The sequence below is a fragment of the Harmonia axyridis genome, chromosome 1 (genome assembly GCF_914767665.1).
Source record: "Harmonia axyridis chromosome 1, icHarAxyr1.1, whole genome shotgun sequence".
Lineage (NCBI taxonomy): Eukaryota > Metazoa > Arthropoda > Insecta > Coleoptera > Coccinellidae > Harmonia > Harmonia axyridis.
In genome coordinates this window covers 31734255-31747128 of record NC_059501.1, presented here as the reverse complement: position 1 = coordinate 31747128, position 12874 = coordinate 31734255, and the positions used below count along the sequence as shown (strand labels likewise).

Genomic DNA, 12874 nt, shown 5'->3' with positions numbered 1-12874 from the left:
AATTATTATTTTATTGTCATTCTTCCTAATAAGGAAATTTAAAATGCTCAAAAAGTGCATTTCAAAATTGTTTAGACTAAAAAATATCTTACATCTATCAAAATCATTATACATCACTAATGTAAATGACATTAAATGAATTAATTATCAATTTTATGTTGTAATCAGATCAATTTTACGGTACATGGTTTTTCTTATAAATATTTCCATCATTCAATGTCAAATCTAAATAAGTCAAAAAGTTGCGAAATTGATGTAACTTCGCAAATAAATATTCTCAAAATCAAGAAGGTCACCGACTGATACATCACGCTGAAGCTAGTGATTCCAATTATCAGAATTTAAAATCGCAATTCCTAATTCGCAGCCGTAATGACTTACAAAATGAATTATCCATTGACGCTCTTATAATGTATTTTAATTTAGAAAAATTCTTTAATCAGTACAAAACTTAATCTTATTTACATTTTACCTCTAATTACCAACCTCAACAATTCGACAATTAATACTTTTGCATACAACTCCTACTTCAATTTTCTCGTGTCAAAACCCAAATATTGCATCATCCTACACTTGAGAAAGTGTCAACATCCTATAGTAATACCTTAGGGTATTGAAACTCTCTCGGTAAATACCTATTTAGAATTAAATCCAGAGGCTTGCTGTGCCGAACTTTGCAACTTTTCACATTGCAGTTTGTCAAATTGACAAAGTGAAAAAGTAATACTAATTCATAACTATATGCTAGAACCAGTTACACTATTCAACTTTGCAACTTTTCCTTAGCTTTTCATTTGACACTTGTCAATTATGAGAGTATTGCAACGTATTTTGGTGAAATAGGCCAATAATAACAACAATTTATGTATGCAAATATTGTCTCATCACAAAAGAAGAGCATTATTTATGAGACTACCTGAAATAGAATATATTTAGAAACACTTTGGATCTAACGACTATGTATATCAACTCTATCGATTTATCTACTGGCTGTATTAATCTACCAGTTTATTAGTTAAAATCAGATTAGTCCTTGGTTCCTCAGAGGCCTCTGAGCAATCGAGCACATTATAGATGAAAACATCAATTAATCAGAGTTATATCTTATTTCAGATAAGATATTAGTGGAGAATGGAGGTCATGCAGGAGAGTACGAGCTAGTGCAAGAATATAAGACTGAATCCCTGACCCAGACGAATCTCGCTTCTCTTCAACAATTACCTGAAACCGACACTACCGAATATGTGATAAAATGGTGTCAAAATCATCTGCATTCCAATGTATCGCCAGAAAAGTCTGAAGAAGTCGTAACCAAGACCGAATCTACATTGAATAATAGTGATTCCCACGAAAGTTCCAACGACGAATCCGACTGGGGCAAACGATCTGTAGAATACAAAGTTGTCAATGATTCCATCAAGTTCCGTAAGAGGTATGTGAAAGTTCGCAGTAAAAAGTGTGTGCAGAAAAAAACGATCACCCCTTCTAGATACCAAAACGTTGAAGTGAACAATACAGCAGTTGCCTCAAAAAATGAAAGTGGTATAAATAACAAAACTAATGCTGCACAATTCACAACAATAAAGGAGTTTTCTGCTGAAAGTGGTATAGTTACACTGCCGAATTCGAAGATTGAGGATTTTTCCAATGCTGATGATAAGGAATCTCCATTTTGTCCTAATGCCCCCAGAGTAAATGGATGTGATATAACTCAAAATTTAAACGCCTCCATAAGTGCCTCTACGGATTACCATACTTGTTCAGCTGGCATTAACTCTGCATTACCGAACTCAACATTTGTGATTGATAAAAATGTTTTCGAAATCACCAATGACCTTTCAAATCTTACGACAAACGAGGCTAAAAGCAGGAGAAGTAGCACCAAGTCTGAAGGAATTTGCAGTAATGATGTCAGTTTTGTTAGTGTGTCCGAAGTATACAAATATATTGACGAAGAGGAAGGAATAGTCTTATTTGAGAAGCGATTGCTGAAAACAGCGACAAGGTATGAGACTAAGAATTTAACTTCAATGCAATTTACATACTTTTCACCGTATTCTTGAATTTTTTTTCTAATTATGTTCCCTTACAGTGATTATGCAGGAAGTATAGTGTCCTCATCAATCGGTTCGAAGCTCTCTTCTTATCCTGCCACTGTCGATTATGACACTGATACTCTGAGGAAAGAATTGACAACACATGGTTACAATCCAGGACCAATCACATTCACAACCAAACGGGTTTATCTGAGAAAATTGAAACAAATCAAAAAACACCCTCTGAGTCAAATAACTAATCCACAAAGCAGAAAAAGTGAGTACTAATATTGATTTGACATTTTTAATTTTTTACTGTCATGTCATGATTTTTCCTTCAACTTCAATTTTTTTTCGGACTAAATTTCACTTGCCTAATGTTAGGACATGTTAGTTCATGATTTTTTGAAACTTAATGAATAATATAATATTGTTATTTTCAGTTTTTTCTGTGGAGCTAGAACGTACTCTGCGAGATGCCAATTGGCTGAAGGACGCATCTGTATACAAAACCCTAGAGGAAACAATTGTCAAAGAATTCAATACTGTTAATTATACAAGAAAATGGAGAGAGGGATATAGCAAAACAAGTTTCACTTACCTTCTCTTAGATCCCAGGGTAACAAATAATTTACCATGCAGAGCAGAATCAATGGATTCTAAGGATATGTGGGAAGTGTTTTTATCTTCTATATTTTATGTTGGGAAGGGAAAAAGATCCAGGCCTTATTCTCATTTATATGAGGCTGTTGGACTCTGGAAAAATGACAAACGATCTTCTCCCAACAAGAAGTTGAACCTTATTTTAGATATATGGAACAGTGGTAATGGAGTCATTTGCCTGCACATTTTCCAAAATGTTCTTCCCGTTGAAGCATATACTCGAGAAGCAGCAATCATAAGTGCCTTAAAACTAGATAATTTGACAAATGTTAAAGGTGGCGACTTTTATGGAATTGCTTCCACTTGGCCCCAAAAACAGAAAAAATTGTTAGGTGTATATTTATTGTATAAAGCAATGATGATTTTTTTTAATGAGGGAGAAAGGCAATTGTGTCCTGCTGATATTGAATAGAAAATAAATTTCAATAATGTGAAATGGGAGGGTTGATCTAACGAAAAGGTCTTTAGAAAAACACAAAAATAAGTCAAACTTGAGAAATACAAATTTAACTATAGTGCCTTTTTTTCCACATTGAGTAGATTCTTTTAATTCGCATTTTTTCAATCTACATTCAATAATCGAACAGATAAGTCAAAAAATTATACATTTCTTTTTTTTTTTGACATTTTCAATTGATTTAATTTGTAATTTTCATAGACGTAAAGACTTTAACTTCAAAGGAGGGACAATTTTTCAAGATTTTAAATGAAAAAGCATTTGATGTTCAGTGAAGAACTGCCATAAGGAAGCAGTTTTGTTTTCATATCTAGCACATTTCAATTATTTGAATGTAGTTTTTACATCTTTACTAATTTTTTACGTCTATGTTAATTTTTACATGACCATATATCGATTCATTAATAATTTATTTTTATAATATTGTTGAGAAACTGGATTTCTAACATATATCTGCAGTATTATATATATTTTTTATAGTTCCATCCCATTCTAGTATTCTCAATGCATAATTTTATTTGAAATGTATGTTCAGAATTTCAGTTTGGCAACGCTTACATAATGAAGTGAATTATAGTCATGTCTAGTGTATTTTTTATAAAAATGACCGCTATTTTTTAAGCGTATTTGTTATATCCATGATATATTTTATAATAAAGAATTTGCAATTATTTAAGCTTTATTGTTCAAGAAACCCCTCATACCTTTTTATTAGATCTGTATGATACATACATTTTCGGAGATACTATTGACACTGATAAAGAAATTTTGTCTCTCCCAACAACTTAAGAATGATGACTCAGGATATTCAAAGATTTTTGGATATTTTCTACAGTAATAGCTCATACAGGGTGTACACTTTCAAAAGGGCCTAACTTCAAGGGGAGATTATACAAGTGATTTGCAACAAAAAATGTCATATAACAGATGGTCGAAATGTTGGTGGTTATTCTTCAATTTAACATTTCTTGATTTCACGGAATTTTTCGCTTTTTTCCATAAAACCCATTATATCTTATTCATTTCTCATTCATCGTATTTGATCATATATTCCGAAATAGCATTAATTTTGCCCTAATATGAGAAAAAGAGTTTTACTGACAAGTAGGGTGAAGTGGTGAATATTCTGAAGAGAGCGAAATAAGTCGTATCTGTCCAATCGTTTTATGAATGAAAAACTATAACTGAGAATATGTTTTCTTTGCAATAAAAACTTCTCCATTTGGCAGGCTTTCGATCGACATATCAAGTTTTGTGCTAGCTACTTTCCTTCTGCTGTAATATCATGGCTAACGTGATGATAATGAGAAAGACGACTAAAAATTTGCTTTGCCCTATTTCAGAGCTTCTTTCGATTGGATAGTGAGATAATTCTCATGGAAATTATTGATTTCTACTAAACTTAATTTTTCATACAAACAAGTATTTTACAAAGATATCTAAATTTGATTATTAAATACAAAAAATGAACGGAACAGATGAAAACATGAAACAATTAATTGTTCAAAATGACCTGCCCTTTTATTCAATACATTTGCCACATCTTTTTTTTTACTGCAAAGAAAACATATCCTCATTAATAGTTTTCCATTCATAAAACTACGACCATGTGTTGTATGACATTTTCTGTTGCAAATCACTTTTATAATCTTCCCTTGAAGTTGAGCCGTTTTAGAAGTGTACATCCTGTATAGAATATATAAAAAAATCTGCTATTAAATTTCAGAGCTCTTAGTCAAATCATAGAGAAAATTTGTCTATGAGTCAAATGGTGGAAAGCACAGAATACTAAATATATGAAAAGGAGACAAAATATACTGCGGGGTTTGATCTTTGAATTCCGAAAGAAATTCTCACTGTTAATTTTTTACACATCAGCGAAAAATTGGTTCATTACCTATATTCAATAAAAAATTTTAGTTTGTGGAAAAAATGTTATAGTTACCATACCAAGTTGATCCTTCTAGTTCTGAATCCATTTCATGAACTACATGTGCTGAAATCGAAGAATCAAATTTAAAAACAAAAACTGCAAAAAACTTTTTATTATGGTTTATTATTTTGTCAACACGAAATTTTGCATATACAAGATACTCTAGTTTTCAGGAAATTTGCAACAAAAAATTCTATAGAGTAGGCTCCAATTATCTTTTATTGTAGAGTAGGAGAATTCTCCTTAGACTAGGGCCATGGAGACACCATGGTTGTGTCCCCAAATGTCTAGTTGATTTAGGCATACCATCTACAAAATTGAATTCTGCATACATAATCTGATTTTAAAAGATCATGAACAGGTAAGGTGAAAGTGCTGAAGACCAGTGGCCTACCCAAAGGGGTGGATAAGGGCGATATATCCACCCCAGGAGGAATATCCATCATAATAATATTCAATCGTGAATATTACGAATTCATCAACCAGTGGATCTATGAGAGGACTCGATCTGATCCGACTGTCGACGGCACAATAATTAGATACATACGGGCTATAAATGCTAAACAATTATTGAAATCCTGAAGTAAAAGCTCCGAACTACTCGAATTGAATCAGCGGCACCCCTGTTAGCAATTTCTCCAATTTTTTAGTACCCTTAAGTAATATCTAATTATTCCTTTGTCGAAAAAAATCCCTTTGTTGGCACTTTGGATTCCATATTAGTCACTGCGTTAACATTTTCACTCACAAAAAGATACATAGATCAGTAGGTTTAGTATATTATGTTGATTTGTAAGATTTGTTTGAGGTGGATGACCTGAAATTATATTCCGTGTTTTACTTTTAATGTATTGCATGATATTAAAACTAATCAAAATCTTATTATGAGCACCCAAAGTTCTTTGGAAAACACTCCAAAAGAAGGAAAAAATAAAGAAAGAATTTTCACATTCTATTCAATTAGTTGAAAATAGTGATAATTATATTCAAATTCGGTTTTTAAAGCTACCTTCAATCAGTCCAGTCCTACACCCACATGGACAACAACAACAAATTATCATGCTCTCCTATTGATGGTTTCAATGAACTTTTGCGTTGAAACATATCAATACACTGCAAAATACAAGGTGACCAACAAACACAAAGATCAAGAAACTATAGGATGAATCAGGAGGTAGAAGGTCGTTACGGATTTGATGAGTAGAAAAGATTTCCAGAAGTGATTTATATCTTTACCTTTGTACTGTTATTGAATTTGATTTGAAAAAAGTTGAAATTTTGACCAAGTGGGTGTTACTTGATTATTCCAAGGGTCTTTTGAGTAAATCTGCAAGTCTCGCATCTATTTTGTATTTACCATAATATCATTTATGGGAGATAAACCTTCAGTTTATCCGTCATGTTCAAGAACGTCAGGAAATGCTTCTTGGAATTTTTGGAAGGGATTTTTCCTCATTGCTTTTCAGATAAATATTGCGAAAATATTAGCTTTCGCGAATATCCGTCCTCTGTTTGTGAGATCTGTTTTATGTGATGGAGATGTGTGGAAAAGCAATCTTTTTGGGATGTCTTATGATTCTCTCAGGATTATGTGAAGGTAAATTGAGTGCTACAGTGAGTGCTTCCTTCAGTGGGTTTAATTGTTGCTTTTCTCCTATTAATTTCAATGATAAACTTTGAGAATGGTCCCAGAAAGGTTTTTTACAGCTCTTTTGAAAATTTCCCAGTTTACGTTTGAGAATTAGTAAAAACAAAATTTGAATCAAATCTATGGCCGCCGACTACACTTTTTCTCTATTTCAGTTATTTCTATTCATTTGTAACATGCCTGTAGCTCATCAACCGAATTAAAGAATTTTGAAGATAAAAAATAGGAAAAATACTAGCGCGGCGGCTCAGGAGCTTTGATACTTTCAACTCAATGTTCTTTATTATTTTTTTGTAACAATTTTCTTTGGGAAACATAAAAGCATTTAAAACCCATAAATGACTAATTTTTATTTTCCTTTCATGATAATGTAATACACTGGAGAGTAGAAAAACCAGGTCACTTGATTATTACTATTCACATGCCTTTCTTACTTGAAATTTTTACGAGAATCATGAAATTTCTGGAATGGTAGAGAAAAGAAAATTTTTAAAGAAAAATGAAACTTTTCATCCGATTTGTATAAAATAGAAAGTTTTTTTTTGGAAAAATTAAAAAATTTCGAAATTGAAAAAAGTATAGTAAATATGAAAAATTCACTATCAGTATAACGTGTGACCTCCCCTAGCTCCGATTACAGCTTCCAAACGTCTTCGCATGCTCTTATAAGCCTTCTGATATACATATTCTCTTGTGGAATATCCTCCCATTCATGACTAAGGGCTTCAAGGAGCTCTTGTAAATATTGGGCGATGGAACTTTTTGAAGTTCTGATCTGCCTTCCCAGTTGATGGGATTGAAGTCAGGACTTCGTGCTGGCCAGTTGAACCTTGAAATTCCAAGCTCATTCAAGTATAATACGCTGTCACTATTAGAGCAGTATGTGGGCGCATGCATTGTCATGCATAACAAACCCTTACTCTCCCGGAAATGGTATATAAGTTACAACATGACCCATACGAATTTCCTCTAGGTACCTTATTGCTGTTAAAGATCAATTCATAAAAACGAAACCTGTGCGGTCCTTTAAAGATACACCTCCCCAGACCATTACAGATCCTCCACCGAATGGAACACGCTGTATCTTTCTATGTCTGCTACCATCAGCTCCTCGAATACTGAAGACTGAACCTAGGCCCTCTGAGCTTCTAACCAATTTATGTGATCTCGTGCAAATTGAAGACGCGCAATTCGATGCTCTTCGAGAATCTCTGGACCTCTCGCAGGTCTGTACTCCATATGGTGATAAATTCTATACTGAGAGTCTTCCATTCACTTACATTTACCTGTGGTACCTCCATCAATCGATTCCGAACTTCAACAGATGGCAATTTCAAAGACTTGTGGAAGCCATGAATCTGTCATATCTCAACGACCTTCTTCCAGATTCAGGTCTTCTGGTCAGCCTGCCTGCCTCCTGATGCCTTGTCAATATTCTTTGGGTTGTATATAGGCTAAGCTAACACGCATCCTTGTAGCAACAGATATCTGGCTCACTATTTTCGCTCAATCTTCAATTGGTAAACTTATTTTATGAAATTGTTATTTTCAGAGAGTGAAAAACAAACTCTTCAAGGACCAATGTTGAACTCAACTCAAGAATTATTCGAAGATGATTTATTTTATCGAGATTTTTAGCCCATATGTCCAAATGTTGCGCATTTAGTTGATCTAAGTTGATAGATTTCTAATGGAAGACAATATTATTGAATCAATCACGTGAGACTATTGGAAAAACTGTGTAAAATCGTAGTGACCCTTTTTTATTGGTAGCCAGGTATTCCACACCGACGTCACCAAATCATGAAAGAAGAGCATTCAAATTAGTCTTTATTGAATTAAATTAATATTCTATTGAAATTTACAAATTAAAAAAAAATGTTGCCACGATGTTTGCCACAGAGGGCGAAACAAGGGGCGACAAAGCGGATAGATCAAGGAAAATAAATGTAATCATCTTGGAAGCGATAATGATCTCATAAACCGTTAAAAGGTACGATTTCTTATTGCGGTCTTGGGTGGTAATTACCCCCAGTCTACGGCCTTTCTCAAAAAATGACACAAATCAAACATTACTTATTACCTACACTACTGATTGCAGGCAACATTCGTGAATCGCGATCACCGAAGTTCCACAAATTAGGACTATTAGGCCTCCTTGGAGGAGGAGGGTTTCACGGAGGTCCGTCATATAATGCAGGATATGGGGGGCATGGTTATTATCAAGGACCTTCACACAACACAGGACACGGAGGAGGTTTCGGCGCCAGTGCTGCTCAAGCTCAAGCCCAAGCAGGAGGTGGGCATGGAGGTGGTGCTCAAGCCCAGGCCCAGAGTCAAAGCCTTTCTTTTGGATTGGGTCCTTTCGGTTTCGGCGGTTCCATCTCACAGAGCCAGTCACAGGCGCAGTCAAGAAGAGGATATGATTATTATGATTAGTAAGGACACTTTAATTTTCTAGCTGAAATGTGCTGATCTTTGATTCCTTTCAAAATCGTACACGCATCTTAATAAACCCCATCTCTCCTTGCCCCCTCCTCTAGAAATCAAAACAAAAAATACAGACTATAATTAGCTTGATTAGCTTCAAAACAAACTGGACTACAGTTGGTAGAGTATGATCTTATCTGCGTTTATATCAATAGACTACGGTGAATTTATCGGGTTCAGTACTGATTCTTAGACCCTAAATTTAGCATATATTATCCTGATAGACTTGACTTAAGAGTATGTTAACTGATGTAGATTTCATTTTAAATAAGGTTAAATCAGGCAAGATAGTAATTTCAAAAGTGAAAGTTACTAAGGTTTTCACCACATTTATGCATCATAACAATGTCCTGTATTGACTGTCTGCCTGAGAGGTGGCGTTATGGGTGTCGCGCCACGCTCTTGTCCGGCCCCGGCGGGTTTATGAAGGTTGTAGCAGAGTCACCTCTCCGTGATGGTGTGGGAGGGTGTCTTGGGCAGAGATCACTGGATAGCCCACCAGCGATCTCGGACAAAATACCGTAATCCCAAGAGAGAGGGCGCACTTACGTGATTTGGTTCGAGAAAGACTCACAGAGTCCTTATGAATCATCAAAAGAGTATGCTTATCAGAACATCCATAACTTTCAGTAACTAGGTTAGTATGTATCGTCGATCAAATGACTTAATATTTTGAATGATGAAATCTATCACCCAAATTTTCAAGGAAACCCAAAATAAGACGAATTTGTCAGCAAATTATAGAAAAGAATAGTAGTCTCGTAACAGTCTGAACCAGCTACGAAGCTGAAAACATACAATTGCATTTCTCATAAGTTTTACAATCTAACCAAGATACACAAGCCTAATTCAACAATAATACGTACTAAAATCTCTGAATTCATAAAATATATTCTCAACAAAGTTTATAATAAAAACAACAAATACCATAACAGATTCATTCGATTTCTCGCATGCAATTAATTCACTCACTGTATCTGAGGCAAATATAGTATGGCAAGTCTAGATATCATTTCATTTTATACAGATGTAACTTGGGAAAAGCAATTCAATATACAGGGTGGCCACTTTTTCAATGGGATTGTATTGGTAACTTTTAAACCATGAGAGTTAGAAGGTCGGTCAAATGGAGAAAAAGTTGCATGCATAGAAGCATTATCAAGTAGTTCAAACAAATCGAGATTATCAGGGCCGGTTTTCGAGATATCATAAGAAAAGTAAATTATGTCATTTTGATTTTTCTTTTTTTCCCACTTCATTTCGAATATTATCAAAAAATGTTACAGGAACTTTTTATTCGACAGTAAATTATCCTCAATTTGACGTAATCAGATTTCGTATCCAACGTTTCGTACTCTCTGGGCCACCCTCAACCTCATTTTTTTCAATACGGACCTGCATATTTTATGACATTTTTCGAAATAACTTTTAACGCTGAATTCAACGATATATCATACAATGTCATTCAAAGTTGATTTTCAGGTGATTTTGACCCTCATCCAAATTTAATGGTGTTTATGTAAGAAAAAACAAGTCTATTAACGATATCAATGTTCTGACCCAAATTCAATCGAACCCAGAAAAAAAATCGAGAACTGTGGCCAGTGAATGGAATTTTTCAAGAACTGCTGGTAATAAAATAGTCAAGAGACGCGAATACAATGATTTTAAATTTGAATACCAAGCCTTGCAAAAATTATATCGTAATGATCTCAAAAGTTCGATTCTGTAATTTGTTTCAACGATTCAAATGACAAATACAACAATAGTGATACCTCGCGAGAAAATTGAGAATGTTTTGGAAGGTATTCAAGGAGACCAAACAAGCAAATGTATAAGAAGTATGGGTTCCAGAACCGTAAAGTGCATTTTACAAAATGGTGGACTTTTCGAACACTTACTTCTTTACATTTACTTTGGAATAATCATTTGATTTTTCTTTCATTAAATGATACTTTCGTTTAATTATTATGAATTGAAATATTCAAATGATTATTATAAAAGAAGAACCAAGAAACCAGTATACTGGTTTCTTGCTTTGATTCTAATATGTTCCATTTGGTTCAAGATGGGTAAGTTGATTTTCTTATCGAAATTTATTGCATATTGCATGTTGTTAATTAAACTAAATGAAGGAAATACAGATCCGACCCGAAGAAAATTGGATAAGGGTCAAAATCACCTGAAAATCAACTTTGAATGACATTGTATGATATATCGTTGAATTCAGCGTTAAAAGTTATTTCGAAAAATGTCATAAAATATGCAGGTCCGTATTGAAAAAAATGAGGTTGAGGGTGGCCCAGAGAGTACGAAACGTTGGATACGAAATCTGATTACGTCAAATTGAGGATAATTTACTGTCGAATAAAAAGTTCCTGTAACATTTTTTGATAATATTCGAAATAAAGTGGGAAAAAAAGAAAAATCAAAATGACATAATTTACTTTTCTTATGATATCTCGAAAACCGGCCCTGATAATCTCGATTTGTTTGAACTGCTTGATAATGCTTCTATGCATGCAACTTTTTCTCCATTTGACTGACCTTCTAACTCTTATGGTTTAAAAGTTACCAATACAATCCCATTGAAAAAGTGGCCACCCTGTATAGGAAAGATAAAAACGAGAATTGAATCTTGATTCCTACTAAAATTTGAAGAATTCATAAAGATGGTCACATTAATATTCGACATTCATATTGCCAATTCCAAATCATTTTTTGTAAGTAGTTTAAAGATGTCCCAATGAATGCACAGATATCTCTCCTATAATCGAAAAGGATATCATAGATGACCTGATGCGAAAGCTTTAAATAAATTCAATCGAATATGACATTTTTAAAAAAGTTTGTTGATGACTTTTTTGTTATAACACCAATTTTCATGAACATCAAACAATTGTAACACGAGTTATAGATATAGGGGGAAATACATATTATGAAAAAGCTGCATTTTGTATAGGACAATCTACCACCCAAACTGAATAACCCATACCAACTTTCATTAAATTCGTATGAAACATACAAAAACCAAAATTTTTTTCATCCTAAATTTCCATTACCTTCGGTAGACTCGGAAGCAAATTATTGGTCATCCTGAAATATATTAATGATAAATCTGGACAACCTCTTATTTCTCTTTGAAATTATCTGATCAAATTTATATCATCATTGTGGAAATGATTATTTTTATACTGAAAAGCTCTAAATTAGTAGGTACAAACCAAATCGCAAGAAACTATATTATAATATTCTGAAAAAATTCACAGTAATAAACATTAATTGAACATCAATTAATATTTAATTATTCCGATTAGTAATAATATGTTTTTATTAGTTATAATTTTTTTTTAATAATTATGAATTCTCGAAGATGAATTCTTATTAGATCTCAAAATAAATTTCAGTTATTATCCACCTAAAATACAAACATTCAATTTTTTTTTTCAGCTGAGGAGGATGTTCTTCAAGAAGTAAGAGTACCTAATCATAAAACAAAATTTATGAGCTTCTAAGTTATAAACTTCTGGAAATAAGAAGATTATAATTAAGTAGGTCATTTTTATTACTCATATGTAATAACATCCAAAGATTGTATTATTTCTGAAATTGTGAATTATTTTACAAATTAAATAGTACCCTAATAT

General features: G+C 33.3%; 2 protein-coding genes and 1 long non-coding RNA gene across 5 annotated transcripts in view; 2 read left to right on the top strand and 1 right to left on the bottom strand.

Moving 5' to 3' along the window:
- Positions 1 to 3827, top strand: part of LOC123671700 (ankyrin repeat and LEM domain-containing protein 1-like) — a 30735-nt gene extending 26908 nt beyond the window's left edge. For 2 of the 3 annotated variants that reach the window (XM_045605673.1, XM_045605675.1), the window contains 3 exons: positions 1114 to 2005; positions 2093 to 2313; positions 2480 to 3827. In XM_045605673.1, the coding sequence (XP_045461629.1) occupies positions 1114 to 2005; positions 2093 to 2313; positions 2480 to 3111 (1745 nt within the window). In that variant the 3' untranslated portion in view covers positions 3112 to 3827. The remainder of the gene's footprint in view (positions 1 to 1113; positions 2006 to 2092; positions 2314 to 2479) is intronic. The other variant, XM_045605674.1, reaches the window with a different exon arrangement.
- Positions 3828 to 5193: 1366 nt separating this feature from the next.
- Positions 5194 to 6271, bottom strand: LOC123671699. The gene is made up of 2 exons (XR_006746157.1): positions 6099 to 6271; positions 5194 to 5906 (listed from the first exon to the last, which is right to left on the bottom strand). It is a non-coding gene; the product is annotated as an uncharacterized LOC123671699 (long non-coding RNA).
- Positions 6272 to 6433: 162 nt separating this feature from the next.
- LOC123671698 (glycine-rich cell wall structural protein 2-like) lies at positions 6434 to 12873 on the top strand. The gene is made up of 3 exons (XM_045605672.1): positions 6434 to 6686; positions 8839 to 9175; positions 12678 to 12873. The coding sequence occupies exons 1-3, from the start codon at positions 6623 to 6625 to the stop codon at positions 12679 to 12681; spliced, it is 405 nt and encodes a 134-aa protein (XP_045461628.1). The 5' UTR covers positions 6434 to 6622; the 3' UTR covers positions 12682 to 12873.
- Position 12874: the final 1 nt, after the last annotated feature.

What these genes read in the sequence shown, in the direction of transcription:
- LOC123671698 (XM_045605672.1), top strand. Translation starts at nt 6,623, where the DNA reads ATGGAGATGTGTGGAAAAGCAATCTTTTTGGGATGTCTTATGATTCTC. An exon ending in TCTCTCAGGATTATGTGAAG is followed by an intron (nt 6,687 to 8,838) that starts GTAAATTGAGTG and finishes TACTGATTGCAG; the next exon opens with GCAACATTCGTGAATCGCGA.